The sequence below is a fragment of the Acanthaster planci genome, linkage group LG07, assembly GCF_054643075.1.
Source record: "Acanthaster planci isolate LZ-2023a linkage group LG07, COTS_SCS, whole genome shotgun sequence".
In the NCBI taxonomy this organism is placed as follows: Eukaryota; Metazoa; Echinodermata; class Asteroidea; order Valvatida; family Acanthasteridae; genus Acanthaster; species Acanthaster planci.
The window spans coordinates 5,231,955-5,258,821 of NC_141783.1; the positions used below are offsets into that span (position 1 = coordinate 5,231,955).

General features: G+C 41.2%; 1 protein-coding gene across 1 annotated transcript; it reads left to right on the top strand.

Annotated features, from left to right (window-relative positions):
- Positions 1 to 874: 874 nt before the first annotated feature.
- Positions 875 to 26,867, top strand: rps9 (ribosomal protein S9). The gene is made up of 4 exons (XM_022255095.2): positions 875 to 1,031; positions 11,472 to 11,701; positions 21,443 to 21,629; positions 26,314 to 26,867. The coding sequence occupies exons 2-4, from the start codon at positions 11,491 to 11,493 to the stop codon at positions 26,489 to 26,491; spliced, it is 576 nt and encodes a 191-aa protein (XP_022110787.1). The 5' UTR covers positions 875 to 1,031; positions 11,472 to 11,490; the 3' UTR covers positions 26,492 to 26,867.

The window sequence follows — 26,867 nt, forward strand, 5'->3', positions numbered from 1 at the left end:
AATTCTGAGCAATTTGGATGCAATCGGTTTGAAAGTGGCACTATTTGAGCCATTTTGCCGAGGGAGGATTTTTCAAAATGGCTTCTTTTCTGGACAGGGACATTTTCTGCATTTTAGGGGTGGTCTGCTTCTGGTAAAAATTTCTCAAAAATTCATTGGTCAACCCCCCCCCCCCGAAAATTGAAAGGAAAATGAAAGAGGACATGTGGAACATCAATTTTCTGTGCAGCCTGAACACCTGTGAGAGTTGTGAGTATTTTTAAAATATTTGTGAACTATGGGGATTTATCACTGCTGTGTATGGGAATTTATTTTCAGTGGTGTACCCCCCGGTTCGTCACAAGGGAAGACGCGCCACATTTTACAGGCTCGATCCCATTGGACGATCGCTGAAGTTGCAAGTTAACTTCCGGTTCCATGGTTCCACAGTAAACAACGATCAATACATGTAACTCTACGTGCATTCATGTGCAGTGGGCGTGGTTTAAACTGAAGTGACGTCACACTTACGAACCGGGGCCGTTTTCCAATACTCACTTCGTCTCTACCGCCGTCGCGTGTAGGAAGTCAAATCCCCGCCATGTGGGCCTGAAGTGTTTAACTTAAATTGAAGTGCTGTTATGTTCGACTCTTTTGCATTTTACGTGATGTTTTGTGGCACTATCAGACTTACTGGTGCTCTTACAACCTCAAAGTCAGGAAGTAAAAAAAAAAAAGTTGAAGCCTCATCGCAGCCCAAGTCGAGTATTGGAAAACAGCCTGGGTACCGCCGGCACACTGAAGGCTGTGCGCATGCGCGACCGCAGTATTTAATGTCGAGCGAACCCCGGGCGTGCGCGTGCGCCTCGTGTGTCCAACCTCGTTCCCACTGTCTCACTCACTTAGATTAGTACACACGACCAGCACCTGGTCACAATGTGTACATGTACGCGTACATGAAACATGCGTTGTACAACGTGTAGTTAGAGGTCAACTGACTCACTGCCTTCCTTTTCTGAATTGCACCGCGTGTGTGGAGATCTCACAAGCTGGTCAGTATCAACTAAGGGGAAAATGTAGTTTTTAATTTCGAAATTTTTAGAATCTTTCTACATGAGATCAATAACTGGGCTTCTATTCGAATATTGATTCAGAACCAGTTCGAAATTGTACCAAATCATACGTAAAATGTCAATGGCATTTTGTCGTGCAGTTGGCAATGATCGCTTGAATACATTTTGTTAGGCCTAGTATTAGTATTAGTAATACTAGTAGTACTGGCCCTACTATTAAATACTAGCCTGGTAATAGTAGGCATATGTCATATTCACTAAAACTCAGCCCCATTGAATACAATGTAAAATCAGCACTGTTCACGGCCCGATAACATGAATACCAACATATCCCTGAGATGTCAGAAACACAAATAAAATTATAATGTAGTCCCTAATCTTAGTTTCAATTTCTTTTTTATTTTTGGTGGGTTAACCAATTAGGCCTACATTAATTTAGGCCTATTCCCACAAAACCTAGACCTAGCCCCATTAATGTGGCCTACTGTACGCTGCATTCCCCTACAGCCACATGCCCATGTACCGAATTTTTTGTTGACGTGTGGCTAGGATCCATGCCACACAAGTGGGGCGCGGCTGTGGTGGCTCTCTTTTACAAGCTATCTCTTCTGTCATGTCTGTCGCCACCACAGCCTAGCCGTAGCCCCACTAGTGTGGCATGGACCCTCGCTACCACTCCATCCTCAACGACAAATCTGTGTACGCAATTTCGTGTCAGCGTGGTGAAATCTTCGGCGCACCCTCTTGTAATCGTAGGCACAATTTTTTTGCACACACAAATGATACCTAGTCTCTCCGCTTTCTAGTGACCATTTATTGAATGATCTCACTCACGTTATTCTGGTATTTCCAGTCTTTTTGCCTTTACCCATTCAATTTCACGGTTGCACTCTCACTGCTATCTTTATATTAAAGCCGAGAGATTACGGATCATTTGTGTGCAAAAAAACTTTTGGCTTAAGAGGGTGTACCGAAGATTTCACCACGCCGACACGAAATTGCATATACGGATGTGTGGCTAAGGATGGAGCAGTAGCAAGGGCCTGTGCCACACTAGTGGGGCTAGCCTAGCCCCACAAATAGAGCTGTAGTGGCTCTTTTTACAATCTGTCTCTTTTCTGTTGCCACCACAGCCCCACTTCAAGGCGGGTTTTTAAATGCCCGAAATCCAAACTGCAGGACTGTCACAAACTTTGAATCTTCACATGTCTTGAAATGAAAATGACTCTACAATTTTACCTACACCGAAGCATTCCTCAGAGTTTGGACTTTTATATGAGCACCCTAAAGCTTTCCCAAACCGTATATTTGTTTAATATATTGCGCCTTGATAAACCGGGCCTGGAATATTTCTATGCTGACCATGGGCGGCACTATTTAAAAAAAAAAAAGCAGCATTTGTGCAAGAAGCACTGCTTTCGTTTTTTAAAATAGCACCGCCATGGTCAGCATAGAAATATCACAGGCCCGGTTTTTCAAGGTGCCATACATTGAAAAATATACCGTTTGGGAAAGCTTTAGGGTACTCGTGTAAAAGTCCAAACTGAGGAATACGCCGGTATGCCGGTATAAGTAAAATAGTTGAGTTATTCTTCTTTTGGAAGATATTAGGATTCTAACTTTGTGACAGTCCTGCAGTTTGGATTTCAGGCGTTGAAAACATGCCTTAAAGTAGACTGGTTGCAACAGAAAAGAGACAGATTGTCTCACGTGGGGCTTCTTCACCCCTAACCACTTCGCCCCATCTCCACTTCGCCCTATCCCCACATCGCCCCATTTCCACTTCACCCCATCCCCTTTGCCCTGTCCGTGCTCGAGTGTGTTACAAGCCTCTTCAAAATATGGTCGAGAGAAGTGTTCCACATTCTCTTGTATGGGTGCGGAGTGGTGGGAACCAGTGCTTTGCGCACGTGTTAGTACTACAGCAACAGCGAAACACAAAGAGAACTTGTGAAATTAGCATAAGTTGTTTTTCAAATGTTGAAAATGTAACTGGGAAAACATGTAAACACAAGCATTATAATGAGAAAATACCATTTTGAGGTGTTGTGAAGACAGAATAGACAACATGATTTATTTATTTATCTTTCTTAGACTTATTAAAAAAAATTTTTCTAACTTGTCAATAAAAATGTTAGGGTTTTGCCAAAAAATTAGGGTCGGCCGGGAAATCTAAAGCATTTTTGTAGCCTTGCAAGTTGGATTCTCCCACTGTTATTTTGTTGCTCAAGTGTTGATGTTTTGACCATTTCATGCCGGGGCATTTTTCAATGTTGATGATGCTGGGCCGGCATGAGTATCATTTTTTCCGTTTTCAAAATCCTTCAAAAATTCATCATTTCCTTTAGTGGTCATTTGTAGCCGCACCAAGTGATCTTCAGGCACTACTCTAAGTCGACAGGTGACCTTCATTGACACCCGATTATTTCAGCCAGGCCAGCAGCCTTGTAAATAGACCCCAGTTTGTGCGGTGTTGTATAACTTACTTTTGTTCACGAACCTGGCTTAGTGCATTGCTGACCTCTTTTCAATAGGGGCCAGATTAGCGTGCAGCAGTGCTGTGTGGCTCATCGCAGCGGTGGTGGAGCGCTTTGTCCCCGGTGGTAATCCGCTCACTGTCAATGCCCAAAACCCTGGTATACGATTTCAAAACAAGGATGGATTATCACCACTTTTTAGAGTGAAAAATGTCAGTAATGCCCAGCAGCCTGGTCTTTTGTTTGGAGTACGATCTTTTGTTACAGGGCCCTGTTTCCGTTGTCCGAGTTCGGACACCCCGACCACCGATATAAACCATACGTCTCCGATTCCGGAGGCCCCGCCAGGAAGTGGTTAATTTGTTCCATCTAGGCCTATGCCTCTGTTATTAAAGAACAGAATGAATGATAATTGGTGGGGCACAGTGGAAATGAGGCGATGTGGCAAAGTGTCCGACACCCGTTAGTGCCTGTATGCACAACTTTGGGGATTGTGAATTTTGGGACCCGTGATACAGTATGAAGAATTAGATTTAAGCTTCCAAAGTCTCGTGACTCACGAAACTAGATGACTATGACATTATTTCGCCGGACTGGAGAGTTAACTTTGTACAAAGAGGGCAGGGGTTTGAATTAAAGAGGGAAATTAGGCTTATCTAGCCCCAGACTGGGGGCCAATCTGCTGTAGGCTTGGGCAGTGGGTATATACCCAGCAAGAAATGAGACCGAGGGGTACCCCCCAACATGTCCAATCCCTATACACATTCCTGACTATTGATACTTAACGCATCCCCTCAAGATGTCTGAAGGAATTCCCAAGATTCCTGGGAGACAATGACCAACACAAAGCAGGGGCGGTTCTCTCCGTCTCATACCTTGCTGCATATGAGTGGGTACGTGCTGCCACTTTCAATAAAATGTGTGTAATTTTTAGCCATGACTGGACTGACTGGTTGAAATGGCAGTTGGCTGTGGTACGCTGGAGAGCACATTTGAATATACATGTAGCTGTATGAAATGTGCACTTTATAAATGAATATATTAATAATAAAAAATTCTACGGGGGGGAGGTAGGAACCTTTGCCTGCTTGATCCTAAACATACAGCTGTCACCACTTCTTGTTGGTTTTCTTTCTGTAATGTTGATAGACATAACTAGGTACAGTGTTGTATCCAAGACCAAGACTGAGACCTACTCCTTCAAGACCAAGACCAGGACTTCAAAACCGAGACTTTTGCAGGTCGCGACTGAGACCATGACATCCAAGACCGAGACCAACCATAAACCAATGTTTAGTTTTTACCAAAAGGTAAATAGGGACAAACATATGGTAGTACAATTAAGTACAAAAGAAATAAAATGAAAACATTAGCTTAAAATCACACTCACAAATAGGTCAAATATTTGTTAAAGAATGTCTCAGTTCTTTTATCAGTGATACTGCTCTACTTTTACCATGGTCTGGTCATTTTCAACCCGAGTGTCCCAAATGATATGTGAACATTAAAACATATCCTTAGACTGTTTTTTGTAAGCAAAATACTGAAAAACAAATATCCAAAAAAGATGTACCGTAACAAAACTACTAAAACAACACGTACCACATACCAGATGGAATGAAAGCACTTTCACACGTGCACACAATTCATAGTGTGTGCACACACAGACTGGTTTCCGTCCCGGCCCTACGTTCAGCAGGAGACTGTGTAGGGAACGGGAACCAGTCAAGTGTGCAAATTCCGCTACTCGCAACCTCATCTCCATGGTGTCAAGCAGCATGGCTACTCTGGATTGGAAATAAAGTAACAACTCGGGACAAGGTTACATCATGCTGCATTGACTAGTCTTAATTCCAGCATCGATTTTACTGTTTATTGCAAAAAAAAATCTGAACATTACTGTGTTGTATTTATATCAGTGGTTTAAGATTTGACTCTTGCAGAGGTAATTTGCCTTTTGCAACCGTGTGCATGCGTGGTAGCTAGATGCACATTTTGTTACGGTTCCTGTTATGGTCTCGACTGGTCTCAAGGGGGAGACCCGAGACTATGGCATCCGAGACCAAGACCGAGACCTGCACTTTCGAGACTGAGACTGGCCCTCCCAAGACCAAGACTTTGACAGGGCGAGACCGAGACTGCAAAAAAAGGTCTCAAGACCTACAACACCGACTAGGTATCGCCGTTACAGCATTGCTAGGCAATCATCGGCTGTGACACAACTATGGCAGCAGAATGACAATCATATTCATACTGATTCTCTAGCAGCCTGCTCGAGTTACACAAGAGCTAAACTTCCTGCACTACGAGGAACATATGATTTAATAGCCTCATGAAGTCTTTTGGAATTGCCAAGTTATGGTTAGGGTGCCAGAGTGGCAAACACAGACTTATCCTGGGATGCGACCTCCTTCCAATATCACATGGTGTCTGATATTCCAGACATTTACAAGATTACAGTATTGGTTTCCGCAAAGATGGTTGATAACTCAACAACACTGACTGACAAGGGTTAGAGAATTTCTAACTTACATTATCCCTATCTTGAGGCTTGCAGCTTTGTTCCTGCATTTAAATGGGCCTTAGTTTACACTTGGTCCATCAGAAACAAGTGTGAAACCTTTTGCGATTACAGTAAAATCTCAATAAGTCGAAGCTCAGGGGAATGGACGAAAAGTTTGAGTTATCTGACATTCGAGTTATCAAAAGTTACTCGCTTCAGTGCACATGCAACTTTACTGGCTTACGGCCTGCAAGCTGAGTCTAACACGAAGTGGATTTTCGGCTATCCCTACTGTGCAAGTTTTCCTCAAACATCATCAACAGCATTAATAAACAAACCAATGAAGTTATGTACCGGTACCTGTGTCTACGTCTCGAGAATTCATTCATTTGCTTTGTTGGCTGTTACCACATTTGCTTGGCGGGCTGTTACCGCATAATGCAGCGCGCGGGCCAGTCGGTCAGGGTTTCCGTGCTGAGTCACGTGATACATGTACAAAGCGCTTGAGGGCGCATCATTCGTGCTTGATTTATTTTATGGTTGCGGTTGATGCCCACCCAGTGCTTGTCGACGTGACAAAGGCAGCCCTTGTGAACATGCTCGGTTCATCAAAGAAAAGTCTTGCGTGTGACAGCAATGACTCATAATGAAGGCAAGCGTTCTTTCATCACTTTTTATTCATCATTCTTCAAATTTTTTTAAATTGGCCTGCCAAAACTTCGAGATAAGCAGCTTCAGTGGTATTGATGTTTCGAGTTACAGATAGTTTATTGTACATAAAGGCCTATTCTTTTGTTGGGAATACAGAAAGACGTCGAGGTAAACGGAGTTTCGACTTAACCGGCTTTGACTTATTGAGATTTTACTGTATTTCATTGATTAGAAGATTAATTTTTGTATTCTAACCGAAACTTGGCTTTAAGAAAATGATTTTGCAGTTCGATCATTATGTCTTTTGCCTGGCTATTCCATTAACGATCAGCCCAGACAAAATAGATCAGATGGGGGCATTGGTGTTGTTTTTCACAGTGACTTGTTTAAGGTCAATAAAATCAACTTTGGGGAGAAGGCATCTTTTGAATGGACAGTTGGTTTTGGAGGCAATCAAGTAAAGTTGATAACTGTGTACAGATGTCCTTATTTAACCATATATCCCATTCCTATTAATGCATTTTTTGAGGAATTTTAAAATTACTTGGATGTTGTTTTAGACTGTAATTTGTCAGTACTCATTTGTCGTGACTTTAATATCCATGTCAGTGATGTAGAAAGTGCAATGGTGATGAAGTTTAATATTTGTTTTTCAAGAAACCTGATCCAACTCGTGCATGTTCCAACTCATGAATCTGTTCACACTCTTGATCTGTTTATTACACGTGACGACGATAAACCCCACCTCTCTCCACCTGTAGAGGGTCATTTTATATAAGATCATTGTTTTGTTACTACGTTGTTACGTAACAGTGTCAGGCATATCAAAGTGAAAACACAATCATTTATGTCTTACTGGAAATTTGATAAGGCTGCATTTGTAAATGACGTACGTTTTTCTCAGCTATGTGATGATGATCTGTTGGTGAGGGAAGATGTTGACGAGATGGTGAGCGTATATAATACTGTTTTGAGGGATTTATTGGATAGGCATGCTCCTTCAAAAATTAAGAAAATTACAATTAGGCCAAAGCTTCCATGGGTAACAGACGAAATTACAAGACTCGGGCAATTAAGGAGGCGTGCTGAAAGGCTCTGGCGAAGACACTGTACAATGTCTAGCAGAGATGTGTTCCAGTATTTCAGAAATAAGACAACCAATATGGTCTTTCAAGCCTGTAAGGATTATTACTCTAGTAAGATTAATGATTGCCATGGTGATCAAAAGAAACAATATGGCATTATTAATTCTCTGCTGAAGCCAAGTAGAAGTGATGAATTTCCTATTTGTTGTTCGGAAAGTAACCTGGCTAATGACTCTAATCGCCATTTCACTAATAAAACCATTAAAATCAGTGATGATTTGGAGAGTCAGGCTCCTGTTGATGTTTTATGTAAAATGAATGGGCCTGAAAAAAGACTGTTCAGCACCTGCTTATGTGAATCTGGTCAAGCGTTTCTAAAAGCCTTCTAAACATTGTGTAAATGATCCCATTCCAACATGGTTGTTTGAGGAATGTATAGATGTTTTACTTCTATTATATCTATGGTTAATTGTTCCTTCAGAAATGGTGTATTTGCTACTTAATGGAAAAATGCAGTGGGTGTTCCTTTGATTAAGAAACGTGGGGCTGGTGCCGACTTGTCAAATTTCAGACCAATAAGTAATTTGTACTTCATTTCAAAATTAGTGGAACGAATAGCTGCAGATCAAATCACTGCTTACACAAGAATAATCTCTTCCTGACAAACCAATCAGTTTATAGGCAGTTTCCCAGCACAGAAATCATGCTTTGTAGAATTACTTTGGATATGTTTCAAAATATGGTTAACAAACAGGTAGGCATGATGGTTTTACTTGACCTTAGTGCCGCATTTGATACGGTTGACCACAAGTTGTTGCTCCAAATTATGGAGAATGATTTTTGTTTTTGTAACACTGTACTCACTTGGCTGTCATCATATCTCGGTAATCGTTACCAAAGGTTTTCAATTTCAGGTGCTCTGTCGGAACATATTAGTGTTGAATTTGGGGTTCCTCAAGGTTCATGTTTGGACCCTATGCTTTTCATGGCCTATTCAAGTTCTCTATTATAAGTGATTATGTGATGTGGATGATACCCAGTTGTTGCAATTTTTTTCTCCCAAATTGTGTCATCAGACTCATTGCAAAATATTGAAACTGTGTTGTTTCGGTTCAAGCATGGATGTTGAAACACAAGTTGAAACTAAATGCTGGAAAAACAGATCATTTTGTTTGGTTCTCAGCAACAACTGCATAAAATCCACATTGACCATGTTAAAATTGTTGACAACCATATAAAAATTGTTGACTGTGTCTGTAGTCTGGGAGTCTGGCTGGATTCAAGATTGTGTTTGGACTCTTACATCAATCATATTTGTAAGAAGGTGAATTATAGCTTACAAAATTTATGTCGTATTAGAAAATATCTGAATCAAGGAGCCAGCGAGTGTTTGGTTCATTTATTAATTACATCTCACCTGGATTATGTCAACTTTGTAATATATGGTATGTCTCAATCTTCATTCCACAAGTTACAGCATTTGCAGAATAATGCAGCTCTGTTCGTGCAAATGTGGAATTTAAGATCTTGCTTTTGGTTTTCAAGGTGTTGCAGAACAAAGCACCAAGCTACCTGACTGACTTGATTGTCAGATCCTGTTGTGCTTATGACTTGCGTTAGGATAGTCAGGATACCTTGAGTCTTCAAGTTCCTTGATCGTGTAATAAGCTTAATGATAGGGCATTTGCTATTGCTAGACTGAGGTTGTGGAATTCTTTGCCAACCTAGTTGAAAGATATTAGGAATGAAAACGAGTTCCAGCATGCCATCAAGGCATACCTTTTTAATAAATGTTATAATTAATAAGGCCTTATGCATGTAATTTTATGGTTTATTAATCATGTGGTTCAACCCATAACTTACATGTATTTTTTGTAACTTTTCATTATAATTTTAATTGTAGTTTTTATAAAACTGTTGTGAATATGTAATTATTATTTTTGCTATTTTGATATGTACAGTCCTATTGAATATTAAAAGAAATGGTGCTTAAGAAATGAAATAAATGTTAAATGTTATCTGAAGTTTTTATCATTTATGATACAATGTTTAGATTGCCTGAGGGGGGTTGGCTTACATCTTGTAGGGTAATTGTGGTCCTTTTTTCCTTTGGTGAGATATTGGTGCATTTTTTTCTCACACTGGTTGGTGACTGCAAAGTTGTTACGCCTCTGCTGTGTTTTTCTTTGTGTTTTGGAGGTTCTTCAAGTTGAGAGCGAAGATGATTGATTAGAAATGTGCTTGCAGCTGTTCTCTTATTTTTAAAAGGGTATTACATGTATATATATGATATCGCACATTTGAGTTCTCCAGGATGTTTTTTTGCTGCAAAAACACTGATGCTTTGGTTCCATTTGTGTGGTTGTCATTTGTTCAGTTTGGGCAGTGGCATCGTTTCCTCGTATTGCTGGCATTGTGATTTTGGATTCATTAGGCTTACTGTCCTTTGTCTTGGTTCTGATGGTAGGGGTGCATGCATTTACAGGTATGTTTTGAACGGGGCAGTCTAGGCTTCCTTTCTATTTCGATACAGGTACCTGGATACCCTTCAAATATAAAGAAAACTTAACAAATGGCATTGCGTGCATTTCCGTCTTACCGTGTGCCCAAAACAGGGCTCTTTTTTGTACATAGTAAGCAGCATACTGTTCTTAATGTTACAGAGGAATTTCGTCCACTGTTTTTTGAAACAAAATTGTCACCGTTTCTCTAAACTGAACAGTTTGATCATTATGTTTGTGATAACTCTGGGTAAAGCTACTTCAGACGCATGGGAAAAAATGATTTAGAACCAGTTTGTGCAATTCTGGCTTGTATATTTACAATTCCAGATTATGTACACTATTTACAATGATGTTGAAATTGGACGAATAATCTGTGTAATGGGCCCTTAAATTTGAAATAATTGTCCCATGACTTTCTACATGTACTTTACTCGTCTACTAGATTTCCAAGAGGGCTATGTACTTAATTATTGAAAATTGGTAAATTCATTATGTTGATCAAATGCAAATCCCTGATAGGTGATTACTCCCTCAACAAGTAATGTGAATTTCCACTCCGTAACGGTGTGCTCGGCCGGTTCCCTGGCGTTCCAGCCAGGTTACAGGGTCCGGCCAAGTCTCCTCTCAAGGACAGCTTGACTTCAGGGGTTAGGCTACCCAGACTATCGTACGTACACGTAGAGTTGGTGTAAAGGGAATTCTCAAATCCCAAAGGTTACGACCATTCAGTATTGTCATGTGCAAGTTTCATGTCAACTAATTAATGCCAGAAATTACTCAAAAGTTTCCATTTCACAACTGCGAAAATCACAATGTTTCTCATTTAGATAACCCCTTGACGATGGGAATTTCTTTCCGAAAGCCGACTCCAAGAGTTCCGGGCTCACTTGGCCACGAAAGCCACCTGCCAAACTCTCGTTTGTGGCCCTGCGTGCTCTGCAGGCTTTGAATTACACGGTGAAAAGGCTGATTGTTCATTAGCTGTTTTTTTCTGCGCATTAAGCATTTAACCTCCAGAACTCCATTTTTCTTGCAGGCCCTCGAAGAGCTCTGTATCAATGTCAGTTAGGATTCCAGTAACAACTCCCTTGCTTTGGGTTTTCGATTTGGAAAATTCAGAATCATTACCCAGTGATCTTGTTGGCGTACAATTCCTCATGCTGTACTTTGTGTATGTGTTCATGTTTCTCTGTTCATAGGTCTCTGTAACAAAACATCATGCCTAGACAAGTATGCAGTAAGACCAGTGTGACACCCAGGCGTCCCTTTGAGAAGGAACGCTTGGACCAAGAGTTGAAGCTCATTGGTGAGTATGGCCTTCGGAACAAGCGGGAAGTGTGGCGTGTCAAGTACACCTTGGCCAAGATCAGAAAGGCTGCCCGTGACCTGCTAACCCGTGAGGACAAGGACCCCAAGAGACTCTTTGAAGGTAGTCATTTGTTAGTTGCTGCTGATCTTAATGGATGTAGAACAGGTTTTGTTTGTGTTGTGATCTTTATGCCCTGCTAGCTAAGCTGAAGGGCATACTGTTTCAGCCTTATATTTATCTGTGTGGACGGTTTCTATGCGCAGGTGTGTTGAAATTTGTAGCGAATTTCAATTTTTTTGTTGAGTATGCCAAGTTTCATTTTCTGTTTTTTTGCAAACTAATGGACCAGATTTTCCTAATTTTTCTTCCTTGTGCAAGTGCCCATTTTTTCTGTTTTATCTTTTTCTACTGACAGGCACTGCGGCACTGTAATTCACGCGTGTACGAAGACTTTGACATCTTTTTTGAGTGTTTTTAACTGAATGGTGCACTTTTTCAAACATTAAAAATTGATCAAGTATTTCTGGACAATTGAGGGTCCTTTTGCTTTGACATAAGGGGCTTACCAGTAAGGCCTGACTGTTCTTCCCAGGGGAAGTCCGCTGGAGTCCATGAACTTTTTTTAACAAAAGATCACTGGATGACGACGACCTATGCAGCAAGAACGGTGTATGTTAATCAGCAAGTATGAATATTCAGTTCACTCTGCATTCAGAATGCCCTACCCAAATTTAGGTCAGGTCATTTAATATCAATGTCAAATTGAAAGTCCGCGATTGGAACGGCTGATTCCATGACTTGTGTGTACCGGAGAGTCCGGCCAATCTGCGATTGGAACAGCATGTTCATTATAATCGTCAACTATTACACTGATCTGAACTTGGAACTCCCAATATAAATTATTGGTACAGGTTCAGTAATGATAGTAGGCCCGTGCAAGAAGTCGAATATACCCACAACTAGCCCCAAGCCCCGCAGAGCATGCAGCGCCGGGCCACATGTGCACAACATACACTTGCGATTGCCTGTTCTGAGCAGCCACACGCTGGCAATGCACCATGCCCACTGAAGGAAGACATGGTTCAGGTTGCATGTTTCCTTGTTCAAATTGAGAACCCCAAATTTGCTATCCTTTCCTTTCCTTTGTGAACTTTCCTGTGAAAATGATTTTTACTGGATTATTGCCATATACAGTAAAATCTTGATAACTCAAAGTCGGTTAACTCGAAACTCAGCTCAACTCAAAGAATAATTAATTCCCGCCGAAAGAATAAGCTTTTATGTACAAAACATATCCGTAACTCAAACTGCTCACGTTGCTAGATTCGTTTGCCTGGAAGATTTTGTGAAGCAGATCCAAAAAAAACCGTCGCCAAAATACTTCCAGAAAGTGTAAACAGAATGCGGGTCTGGTTATGAATCATTTCTGGCACGCACACTTCGTCTTTTCACACAGGAACACTTGCAAGCGCGCTACAATGATGATCGATTGAGACACATAAATGACATTGTTACCGCAAAATCCTACTTGCAGGAATTGACCCAATTGTTACCGTGGGCCCATTGTGGACAATGCGTCAGCAGGCCAACTGATGGCTCTTTGCGGTCGGCGATGCAGAGGGGCTGGTGGCACGTGTCGCACTCGAAGTGTGTTTTCTTTCGCCGACCACAGGAGGGGCAGAGGACACACCGCCAGTAGCGGAAGTCGCCATAGCTGGTCCTCTCAAAGGCCACGGGGGTGTGTCGGCCGACATAGCGGGAGTTGGTGACTGGTGGAGTATTGTGCTGAGGGCAGTACTCAGGCAAGGACTCGTCGAACAGCAGCTCATGGACAAGACTCAAGCGGTAGTCAAGGAAGGAGAGGCGGTGACCAACGGCCAGGTACACGACGTAGCTGTTCACCAGCGTCAAGTCAAGCAGGTAGAAGAAGAGCTTCTTGTACCACTCGAGGGACTTATGAGTAGCTCGATGATTTGCCGCTAGTTGGTCGCTCTTGTCAACGCCCCACATCAGAATGTTGTATTCGATGATGCAGGTAGGTTTCTGCTTTTCCTCCCCCGTCCTGTCTTGCTTGCTGGAGCCATGGATGTCTGCCGTATGCATGGTGGAGAGGTTGTAGGTAGCGAAGCAGAGACGCCCGTAAAACTTCAACAGGGAGTCGTCAACGGAAATGTCCCGTCGAGGAACGTAGACAGTGGCAAACTTCTGAGTAAGATGGTCGACGACTGTGCGCACTTTGAAGAGGCGGTCGGTGCAGTCCTCCGGCAAGGTGGTGTTATCGTTAAAGTGCAGGGACTGCAGGATGGCAAGGAAGTGATCTCGGGCCATGACGGACGGGAATAGGCTCATCTTCAGTAGTGGGTCGGTGGACCAGAAGCTATGAAGGGTGGGGTGCTTCACAATGCCCGTCATTATGCAAAGGCCCAGAAAGGCCTTAAGTTTTCCAGTGTTCAGCCCATGATCGCATGTGCGCCAAAGTCGTAGCGGGCCTCTGCATGGCATATTGATTGGTCTCTTGCACTATCTTGTTCTAGAGAACGTCGTCAAAAAACAGTTCAAAGGCTTCACTGCAGGTCGAGCTGCAATGCAGGCAGGGGTTAACGGCACCACCATTACCGGTGAAGCCGTACTTCAGCGGTGTACTGTCTTCATCTGTCCACCGGAACAGTGCAGCACTGCTGCTGGTTGACGCGGCGTCAGTGTACTGGACTGTCTCTTGCGCTTGACATATACCACCAAGGGTACATCACTGTCAATTTCTGTACTTGACTGTACTTGAGCAGGTGACGGCGGTGATGAAGAAGACGAAGAACCTTCGTCTGAACTCAGATAAAACTCGCTTTCACTGGAAGAACTGGACTCTTCAGATATAACTTCAGCCATGTTGTCTTTGCTCTGATAACACGATACCCAATATGAAAACATGTAGCCACTGCACGGCAATTTTATTCTCAAGCAGGGAGGGCCGTGCCCTGTCAGTCAACGTGGCAAGGGCCAGCAGCGCCCAGGCCAGGTCATTCATGGGGCACAGGTGCATAATGAGCCAGCACAGCCTGCGCTTTTTTTCAGTGCAATCCGCTACGAGCGCCTGGCAGCGTGAACAAATGTGCTCTGCACAAACAATACCCGGATTACCTCTGCTAATGTCAGCGCTCTGCGCTAAAAGAATACAGGGATTGATTGGCAGTGCCCGGCAGCTCTCAGCAGCTCGTAATTTTACTACAGGCTTTTATAAGTTCGGTCATCCCGGCTATAAAATAAAGTCCCAATTCTCCGGCCCCAGCAACCCATTATTGCCTCAGACCAATTTATTTAACTCCAATGATGGCCTAAACTTTTAAACTGGCAGTTCAAAGGCTTCACTGCAGGTCGAGCTGCAATGCAGGCAGGGGTTAACGGCACCACCATTACCGGTGAAGCCGTACTTCAGCGGTGTACTGTCTTCATCTGTCCACCGGAACAGTGCAGCACTGCTGCTGGTTGACGCGGCGTCAGTGTACTGGACTGTCTCTTGCGCTTGACATATACCACCAAGGGTACATCACTGTCAATTTCTGTACTTGACTGTACTTGAGCAGGTGACGGCGGTGATGAAGAAGACGAAGAACCTTCGTCTGAACTCAGATAAAACTCGCTTTCACTGGAAGAACTGGACTCTTCAGATATAACTTCAGCCATGTTGTCTTTGCTCTGATAACACGATACCCAATATGAAAACATGTAGCCACTGCACGGCAATTTTATTCTCAAGCAGGGAGGGCCGTGCCCTGTCAGTCAACGTGGCAAGGGCCAGCAGCGCCCAGGCCAGGTCATTCATGGGGCACAGGTGCATAATGAGCCAGCACAGCCTGCGCTTTTTTTCAGTGCAATCCGCTACGAGCGCCTGGCAGCGTGAACAAATGTGCTCTGCACAAACAATACCCGGATTACCTCTGCTAATGTCAGCGCTCTGCGCTAAAAGAATACAGGGATTGATTGGCAGTGCCCGGCAGCTCTCAGCAGCTCGTAATTTTACTACAGGCTTTTATAAGTTCGGTCATCCCGGCTATAAAATAAAGTCCCAATTCTCCGGCCCCAGCAACCCATTATTGCCTCAGACCAATTTATTTAACTCCAATGATGGCCTAAACTTTTAAACTGGCAGTGCCAAACTTTTTAAGAAACGGCCAGCAACTTTTTTTTTTTCAGTAAAGTTCCGATTTCGGAGACCCCGGCCACGAATATAAGGCCTATGCCTCCAGTACCAGAGCCCCTGGCTGGAAGTGGTTAAAAACCACAAGTTTGTTGTTTTTTTTGTCTGAAGTCGGCCGGCCGCCCTGGTGGGAATTCTGAAATGGATGCATATGTTTAGGTACTGTGCAGGATTTGCATGTACTGCAGTTTGCCAAATTGACTGGTTTAGGGGTTTGTGACTTAATGTATCATTCAAGGGACTGTTTCAGCTTTTGAGTACACAGCTCTGTGAAAAATTGAAAAAACACTATTCATTTTTAACACTCTGAGCGCAGCATGATTTGTCTTGCAAAACACTGTGGACCTCACAACGTTCCTGCCTGCTAGGATAGTTCGATCTGACCCTTAAGAAAGACATTCTCTTCCTTTGCTTTTCATGATAATTGTGGTTGGTGAATTTACCTTCAACTTTGTGTTTCATCTTAAAAAAATGTAACGCTGAGAATTTTCAAACAACGATTCATCCCGCAGCGAGTTGACTGCTGCAGTACCACACTGACTTGGCGACCATACGTGCCGTAGGCCCTACATATAATGTACACATGCACAAATGACCACGTTCATGTACATGTACAGTTCGCTTTCACACGTAGGCCTGCGGAGTACATTGGTCAAAAACCGTTAACATGCACATCAACAGCGCCCATCATTAACACTTCATAAATTCAACAAAACACTTCAACAAAATTGTAGTTACCACATGCATCCTTGCGTTTTGGTCATGTGAGTTACTGTGATTTGAAAATTAAAAAGCTCAATGTCTCGATATTGGAGTGGAAATTCTGTTTGAGAAAAACGGTCTCGGAGCTCCTCCAGAGAGGTCATATGTAATTGTTTTGGACCATACCATTATCTTGAGGGGGTAAAACTGAGATGATATAAATTTATGTGAGGTTTCATGAATAAAGTTTTTTCAGATCAGTCCAAATTCTCTTTCAGGTCATTAGTTATGGTTATTTATCTATTTTGACTTTAGGTGAACTGATGGTGCGTTGGCATTTAGCACACAACCCATTCATTAGAACTCTTGCAACAGCTCCCATTAACGGTTTCCATAGTTGAAATTTTCCCGAGAAAAAAATCTCGATAATGACAGAATTTCTGGTGGTAAGATTTCACAGATTGTCTGACACTATACTTTACAGTAAAATATATAACGATATTTCAACGGTCCCATTTCTTAGATCTTACACATCCCATAGGCTTACGCACTCCAGCACAGGGCAGAAAGCCGGCTGTCTGACAATCATTAAATACATGTAAGTTACAGCATAAAAACGTTCTCCCATCAGAACAATTACCAGTTTAAAGTTTTCAGTCACATGGAGGAACAAAGAAAAAATTAATATTCTGCATCCTTGCTCAGCAGATGTACGTGTGGTGGGTAGAGCGGGTATGTACATTGTACAGTAAATTTTCGATGGCCCCGGATTACATGATGATGGTGTAAAACGCACGTTGTGAGAATTTGCTAATAACCAACCAAGAACACGAAAGGCACGGCATTTCAGCTGCAGAACATTGCTAAATTCTCACTACATCCAATTGTTCCATGCATATTCAGACCGATCTTATGTATGCCATTCTCCAATATTCACGCCCTAACATTCCATATTAGGCCAACGATGTCATAAATAAACATGCAAAACAAATTTTGATTGGATGCTAATCACAGTTGGATTCGTGTTCGATCAAAGGCAACTTCAAAGGGAAAAAAAGATTATGCCAGGCGAAGCATAGCAGCTGCAGCGCTTCAGCGCGTGACGAGAGTTGGTGCGCACAGAGGCCTAATAGGCCTAATCTTTCCTTTCGTTTGGTCAAAATCGTAGTATTTATATGTTGTGATATAATTTTGCCAGAGCTCTTGTCAGTAGATTTCAAATAAAAATGCTGTAATCCATTCGAAAAAAGACCAATAGGAAATTCAAAATTGCAACTTCGTGGCCGTCCGGGAAAAGAATGCAGACTTGATATCAGGGTCCTTCGAAAATATCGAATGCCACAGTTTGGTAGTTGTATTTCGTAAAAAAAAAAACCAGAACACAATTCACTTGAAATCCTGTTTGATTTTGTATTCTGGGAAAAGTAGAAAATTCCTGTTTAAGCATACTGTTTTTTTGTTCTCACACATCCTATGAGTCAAGCCTGGTTTAAACATAACCGTTTGGGTCGGCGAACTCGTTTGGAAAATGTCACACCGCCTCCGAAGATAACATTTCACGGAACTGTAATGCCTAAATAAACTTTGGCAAAAACGTGTAAAACTGTTGAAATCAAAGTTTCTCATGGATATTGGATGAAAACCGAGATTCAATGATAGTAATAATGTGTCATTTATACACGGAAGTAGGCACTTTCGTAGCGAGTCAACTGTTGCACGTGTACAACGCATGTACGTGTACATGTACATATGCACATGCATGTACATGTCCCAACACGAACCGAAGTTCGGCAAAAAATTTCTTAACAACTGTAACGACCCCATCGCCTTTAATAAATGTTGAAACTGGAAATAGGGGAACGTCTTGTTTGCAGAACGGCTGTTAGTATTCATGAGGTCCAGAGAAATCATGCTTATTCATGATGCTTTTTGTCGCGATGACACGGCCGCCTGGCTCATTAAACCCCCTCGCGCTTCAGCGCCCACCTCCGTCGCGGCCACGGATTTCCCCCTACTTGGCAACACCAGACCGATCGGAAAAAACGACAATACACGAAAGACTGCTTTATAGTCAAGTTGGGGGTGACACCTTAGTGTATCTATCTTATATTTAGTCCGACAGGCTTTCAATAATATATAGGAATTTACACAAGCAATGTCAATTAAATGAAAGAAAATTGTTTTCCCACGACCAGTTTTTTTTTCGAAGAACATTGTACTTCCCAATCAACTGGTCCGAAAGATCTACCCCACCCATATGTTTATTGTAATCCCTGAAACACCATGGTCGTTTTACAACAGTATCCCTATCATCCCAACCCCCATCCTTTTTCTGTTTTCTCTTTACATTATTTGATTTGTTTGCATTGCGAATTGTTGCCATGATTGTGACTGCCTTTTTATCTTTCCATTGTACACAAAGTATATCACCATCCTTAAACCAGCGCATTTCCCCCCGTTTTTCTGTTTTGTTCTAAGAAGCGTCTGTTTTTTTTAAATTCCAAAGGATATCCTAATCTCCCTTTCTGTGTTGTCCCACATGCCAAAATTGCCCATTTTAGTAAGTTTCCCAGAAGTGGACTGCTTTTGAAAAATTATCAAAATAAACATGGTATCCATCATTACAAAGAGACTCACATAATTTCAGTACAACTTGATACCCCAAACCCTTCCCTGGTTCACTTTTTTGTTTTGCTTTTTGCCACCTTTTTTCCCCCAGCATAGATATCAAAATCAATAGTGTACCCAAGTTGAAGATTCTGCTAGTACCCAAAGTTTGATGCCAAATTTAAATGGTTTGTTTTTCATGTATTGCCTAATCCCTGATCTACCTTTGGATTTTACCATTCTTTTATCAACTGAAACATGATTACATGGTACATACAATTCCTGACAAATAGTTTTGAATTTATTTATGAGATAATGAACTTTACGTAGCCTGTCAGACTTGTTTCCGTCGTTTTCAGGGTCAACAATATGGAGCAAGGCACAAATGGCTTTGACCCTCTTTATGCCCAATGTTGCCCTTGGTAAAAACAAACGGTAAATGCTGTGGGACCAATAGTTTTGAACAGATGAGATACGTACCATGCCCATGAAGATAATAAGTCCAGTGAACTTGTACATTTCATCTGGAGTTGCATCGGTCCAATTATACGAAAGTTTACTTGCTTTATGTATATCGGCATACTTGTTGTGTAGTTATACATGTACATAGTATTAATTTTTTTCTATTGAAAGCAAAAGTTTGAAAAAATCTAATGCCGTGGAAAAACTCCTGATGCCAAGTTGAGTGACAGCTGGAAGACGAGGTCCACAGGAGCCTTCATTGGCGAACTTAGGATGCTTCACCCCTCCTTCATCCATAAGACTTGAAATTTCTTTGAAAACTAAAAGTGGGAAAACGAGACAAAAATCAATCAAATTACTGGGAGGAAAAGAAATCAAATTGACTGATACTATTTATAATTTTGAATGAGTCAAGGTCAACATGTCTAAAGAAAAATTGCAGTCGTTTTCACCCAAATTTCAATCAGATTTTAGCATAACAACATGACATGATTGAAATACAGGAACCCGCAAGTAAAAACGATGCCAACTTACAAGTTCTGGATGGTAGGGTTTGTATGTTTCCTCCTTTTCAGGGTTTTGCATCATGGTTTTTGCGTCATGGTTTTGTAAAAACAGAGGCAAAAATTATGATAGGGTCTAGGCAGGTCTAAATACATGAAATAGACCTAGTCATGTTTTTGGGGAGGATTTTCGGCAGTGAAATGACTCGAATCTGAAGATTCGCCATCAGGGCTAGTCATACCTATCACTCGAAATTCCACTGCCCGATTCCGAGCTCGAATGTGACTCAAAACTGCTCGAATCAGAGTCGAAACTGCTTCCATCTCGTGAGGAAACATCAGAAAACTTGGAATCCAAAGTTTCAATGTCTAATTTTAACATTTTGTCTGCAAAATTTGGCGATTTCTGAGAGTTTTTGACACATGATCTGTGTACACCGTGATGTCGAGACAAAAGGCCGAATGTAGTGCATGTTTCAATGGACTTATCAATCTTCAGCAACTTAGGGGTTCCTCACCAGTTTCATCTGGGATTTTTTTAAGAACCAATGAAAAAATTTCTTTTATTGCATGTTGGTAGGGGCCTCTCAAGCTGAGAAAGAAAAGAACAAAGTTGGGGAAAGTAGTCGTAAGAATTCTTACAACTAATTCTTGGCGCAGTCCTGTGTGTTGGCTACGGGGCGCTATGCATGTGTGCGTGAACTCGCATAACAGATGAGGGTTAAAGGCAGTTTCAAAGGCGAGTGTGCCCTTAAAACACACTGCTTCCCAAACCGATGGAATAACCCATAGACTAGTTGCCACATTTCCATCGTGCCATCTTTTTGAAAGGGGTGTCGCAGCAGGAACCAGTGCAGCATTTCTTTAAACCACTGAGAATTATTGTGCATGTGTTTTCACCATAGTGGTAGCAAAACGTGACGGAAACCAGTGAAAATAATTGAAGATTCCTTTCATGAGTTGCAAATGTAAGGAGGCAGACATATAAACACAAGCATTTTGATGTTGGGACAAGAAAGTGTTCAGAGGTGTTTTGTCAAGACAAAGACAGGATTTTTTAAAAATTGTTTTTCTAACTTGCCTGTAATAATTTTAGGGTTGTACTGAACCTTAGGGTTGGTCAGGAAAATGGAAATAAATTTATATTTTGGCCTCAATACCTTCTCAGTGTGATTTAGAATCAAGGCTTGAACTTACTCTTCCCTGACCCTGTGCAGCTTAGCCACGCTTTTTTACATAGGGCTAGATGGCCCAGAGAACTGAACACAGAATTGTCATCTGCTGTCCGAATATTGGAAGAATTAAGTTACCTAGCACGTTACATAAGTTGCTGAGGGTTATTACAGTATTTGTTTTAAAAAAGGTTGGTTTTTTCCTTTTCATTTATTTATGAAGGTAATGCCCTCCTCCGTCGTTTGGTCCGCATCGGTGTGCTAGACGAGAGTAAGATGAAGCTTGATTATGTCTTGGGACTGCGTGTGGAGGATTTCTTGGAACGCCGTCTTCAAACACAGGTCTTCAAATCTGGTCTGGCTAAGAGCATTCACCATGCTCGCGTTCTCATTCGCCAACGTCACATCCGGTAGGCATTGGACAAAACAGTCCCCATCTGCTTTCATTACTTCATAGGTGTAAGAAAATGTAGGAATGGATCATCAGTTTGTATGCAAGGCAAAACTTTGTTCCCCAACTGTCCCAGCACTTCCTCAGTGTCATGATAGGGAGCCTAAAATTAGCAAGCCTACTGAACAGCTTTCTCAAGTTCTCATTAGAACCCTTTTGCTACTCTCCGAGAATCTTCAAACTATCAGTGAGTGTTACTCAAGACTCGATTTTCTCTGATACAACAAAGGAATTGGAACAAGATCATTCTGATATAAAGAACAGAGAAAGAGAAACACTGGGATTTAATCATAATATTCAGCACTGTTTCAGTGTCTGTAGGGTTTTAACAAAGTGGGCAGTAACTAGGTTGTGTCGGCAGGTAAGAGGAAGATTTTATGAAGATTTCCTTGTCAAGGACTTACGCAACTAAAGACAACTCTACATATTTCCAAACTGATTTGACAGTGCAAATAAGCTAGGTCTCGGGGCAATTCTTCAACTAATGGCTGGAAATTGACAAAACAACAACGGACACAAGCTGACTTCCAGTGTGAAAAAAATGGGAAAGAGAACAACCCAAAATACTGAACGATAGACTCAGCTCACAAAATACGTGTACCTCTTCTGGAATTAGCTTCACCTTAAGCACTTTTTGTTCAGACAAATTTTTTCAATTGCTCCACAGACAAGTCACAAGCAAATCACAGGTCCTGATATACACAATTCTAAAAGTCAAGTTTCATTGTCCAGTATTAGTCCTGTAGTCTCATCGGCTTGTATTATATATGTTTTTTTTTTCCCCATAAATTATTGTAAATCTCCCAGTTTGGGGAAATTCTTGCCATAAATTTCCTGTAATGAACCGCAGAAAAATCTGGAGTAAACAAGAAAGCTTCAGTATTTCATAATACCCGTTTCTTGGGATCGAACATATACAGATTCTTGCTTCATGTACAAGGCAGAGATTCTGCTTTATCTGCTTTGTGTGGGGTGTACATAATGCCTATCTTTTGGGCATTTCTCAGGAATCTATTCAAAATAAGGAAGATAGGCACAATATGCATTTACATTTTGAAGATTTGGCAGGCTCCTACATGTGTTTATTATTTGATTTGACACAAGAATAATTTTGAAACTTAAATTGGAACAGTCCAAATAGTGGAAAGTTTCCACCAATAAAGTTGCACACACTTGCTTTGTAAAGCACAGGCAGTCATTAATATCTGAGTTGCTCTTTGCAGCTTCCGTTTGCAGCTGTTCTTTCAGTTATTTATCCTATCTTAATATTTCAGCAAGAATTAATTTCTCAGGTAATGGAATACTCTCACCTCACATTTTATCTTCTGACACCCATGCAGCTGAAACTACTAGTGAAACCACTGCGGCACAGAAGGTCTTTGGACATACAGCAGTTATGCCCATTCTGGATGCTGTTAAAAAGTTGATGTTTTGGCTATTGTCGGTGCATTTCTTTGAGACCACTTGGGCAAAATGTCCTACGTCTCTCTCTCTCTCTCTCTCTGTAATGTTCTGAGTTCCCCAAAGCCAATAAGGTAGGATCATTGTAAGATCCTAGCTTTGTCTTGGGTCATTGGGAAAACAAAAGACCCAAAACTGTGGAGGCAGGTATGTTATAACTATTACTTTTGCCTTGTGCTACAACACTGATAGCCACAAGACATTGGTGTCTCCACTAAAAGTGTTGTGTATGTTGCTGCTCACAATAAATAGCCAATGAAGCTTGCATACCATGGCAACACCATAACCAGAGACGCAATGTGTCATGTTCAATGAGAGCATCTTAATCAGCACAGTACATAATACATATACTTCCCTGTTGGCTTTATACAAAAATCTCTTATCGCCCATCAAGGAGGCATGCAACTTTTCTTCAAGTTAGCCGATTTCCTAATTTTTCACCTCACACTTGTGCCATTGAAAATTGAAAAATACTGTACAAAGTCTTCTAAGGATTGGATTTTCCTTGTTTTTTGGTCAACGTCCGAAACGCATGCCTGATCAAGCCAATAACTATTTGATCAAAAAATGCACCTTATCTGTTCCTTTAGTTTGCAGGAAGTGCTATTTTCTAATTGCCAGTCTTTAGCATTGAACCCACAATGCATGGGACAAGTCCAAACTGACTATCTGGCAACGTTGATAATGATGGAAACCAGAAAAATATTCACTGAGGATCTGTTCAGTCATTGTGCAAAAGCTAATTCTTGTTTGTACATGTATTTTCAATTTTTCTGAATCTACTTTAAAGAACAAAAGCCTTGTTCACTGAAACAGGGAAGGAAGAATTTCCATAACTGACCCTGGTGAATGCACAGCAGTAGTCAGTCCACAACTCTCTTTGCACACTAGGTAATCCAGTACCCATCCAGCGGCCTAAATGTGCTTCATCACAAGTTAACTGTTGCCGTAAAGTCATTCTCAGTCCTCTGGGAAACATAGTTCCATGTAACAAAGTATCAATGCTGAGCACAGAACCTTTCCAAATGAACCATTAGTTTTGTTTTTCTTCCCCCAAAATGGAAATGTAACTTGTTAAGGCTAAGCATAACATCTTGTTCAGTTTTCTTATACAGTGAACATATGTGTAAACGTACTTACTGGCTTTATGTAGGATTTGCAAGATCTGAAAAACGGGACTGTCAAATTATCTTGAAATATCTTAGTAAGAAATCATAGTGTCATACAATCTGTGAAATCTAGCCACCAGGAATGCTATCATTTTCAAGAAAACAGAAATTTTATATTTTCAAAGATCCATTCAAATACCGCAGCCATTGATCTGACAATATAGGCGGTCATTTTTACATAATGAAGAATTTTTTCATCAGAAAATGAGCTTTTTACAGTGATTCGGGCTGGAAAATTTATCTTTTACTTGATTACATCATGATTAAAATTTCAAGTGATCCAGAATTGGCTTATCCAATCAAGATCTAGACAAGGTTTCGCAGTCACTTCCATTGATCCTTTGAGTACAAATTAAAATGTAAAATAAGTACAAATCAAAATGAAAATGATTTAGTATTTCCTGCAGACATAGGGACTACTTATCTTTAGAATTTGAGGATTGTCCATGTAGCAGTCAGATTGAACAATGTTCATGATCGAGAACAAAGTAAATGACTGTAGCCTTTGCTGGAGATTATAGGAGCATCTCCTTTGGGTTGACTATTGTCCTGGTAAGGCTTCACAGAGCTGTCAATTGCATCTGGCCTATACTGGCACTGTAAGCATTAAGCGAGATTATTGTGTCATTCTGATCATACACACTTGGAAAGGATCAAGAGTGTGTTCCATGGTCATACCACACTAGAAAGTCCAGTGAACAATACACTGATTGCACTGGCTAAGTCACATGACCCATAGTGGATATCAAACATCATCAAACTTTGCATCCTTCCATAGCAAAGGGTGTCATAAGTGTCATTTACCAAAAATAAAGCTGTCGGTCAGTAAAGTACTCTGACAATTATGTGCTGAGTGCTATACCAAACTCTGGCTTTCGTTTTGGTAAACAACATGCTACACTGTTTGCTTTGGGAGTGTGCAATATTTGTTGGTGTTTGATACCCAGAGTAGGTCATGTGACTTTGCAGGTGTAATCGGTTTATAGGTCATGTATAGTGACAGTAAAGTGCTGGTAATGGTTATCCACCACAGGGCAAGGTTTGCAGTTTTACAATGAAGTACTTTGCATAATCTGCCTAATACCCATCACAGTATAAGGAATTGATCCAGGTACCGTGTTTCACTTATTGTGAGCAGTACTGTAATGAACTACATAATAATAGTTGCTCGGCCTCCCTAGTCTTCTAGATGTCAAAAGAATGGCCTAATAATAATCTTGTCCACAGAGTCAGCACACACCTTCTTACATGTGACTGCTCGGAGTCTGCAGAATATGGTTACAACTTCCAAGCCTTTCACTACTTTTGTCAACACTAGGACAAGCCCTTTGACTGTATTACAGTACATTGCAGTCAAGATGTGTTTTTTGTATTATATTACACTTCAGGTCAACACTCTACATTGGATGTAGTGTTTAGTGTTAAAGAATTCTTCTCTTTGATTTGATTATATAAACAGTTTTTACTGTTTTTGTGTTGTGGGTTTTGAGTTGACAAAGCATTTAATTGCTTTTTAAAATCTAATATAACCATAATTCAATGACATCATGCTTGTTTACATATGCTTTTACTAGGGCAGCTACATGTAGATGGGACAAGCTCCTTGAGCACATGCAGCACACATTTAAAGAAAAAAGATAGCATTATATTTCAGTCTTTAAGTGGCATTTGCTGCCTGTGGTTGCATTGCTACCCATGATTGCATTACTGGAGGTACAGTAGAACCATTTATAAAAAATGATACAAAGAGCAAAATGTTAAATCCAAAGTCTCACAATGTCGCTTAGTCTTCTTTGTTTATAACACATTTTATAACGAGGATTTTGTCACACATGTAAAAGGGTAATCCCAGCTGGTGCCAGCTACATGTACCTGTACCTTGCTAATAATTGACTGTAAGAGGTTGTCAGCAGGTGCTTGATGCTACCAAAGACATGTACATGTACTTGCTGCAAGTTGTGAGGAATTCAGTAGTCAGTGTTTTTTTAATTCACCTTACGTTTCTCTTTGCAGTGTCCGCAAGCAGGTGGTGAATATTCCATCTTTCATCGTTCGTCTGGACTCCCAGAAGCACATTGACTTCTCCCTTAGGTCTCCACTGGGAGGGGGGCGGCCAGGTCGTGTGAAACGGAGGAATATGCGCAGGGCCCAGGGTGGGGCAGATGCTGATGGCGAGGAAGATGAGGATTAATAAGCATGCTTGAAAGGAAGGACCTGTGCCAACAGGGAAATCAGAGTAGGAATTTATATAAACACTTGTCGACACCTGTCTTTGGTGTTACAGATGGACTCATTTTTATAGTTAACAGTTCCAGTTTCATCCTGTTTCAAGTTGGATGGGTGACCATATCACAGGAATCAGTCTTTGCTCATTGATAAAATGTAATATTCAAATATGAAACACATCATCAAAGCAAATTACACATAACTGTTGAAAACTAATGTTCTACAAGCTGTTTCTGCTGTAAAGACATGTTTGTCCTTACCATGTACCACCATTTTCCTTTCTGCCCAAGCTGAATTGAAGGATATTAAAAGGCCTGACCTGTCGGGCTGAACTGAAAATA

Coding starts and splice junctions, on each gene's coding strand:
- rps9 (XM_022255095.2), top strand. CDS start 11,491: ATGCCTAGACAAGTATGCAGTAAGACCAGTGTGACACCCAGGCGTCCC. Junction 11,702..21,442: donor CCCCAAGAGACTCTTTGAAG/GTAGTCATTTGT, acceptor TTATTTATGAAG/GTAATGCCCTCCTCCGTCGT. Junction 21,630..26,313: donor ATTCGCCAACGTCACATCCG/GTAGGCATTGGA, acceptor TTCTCTTTGCAG/TGTCCGCAAGCAGGTGGTGA.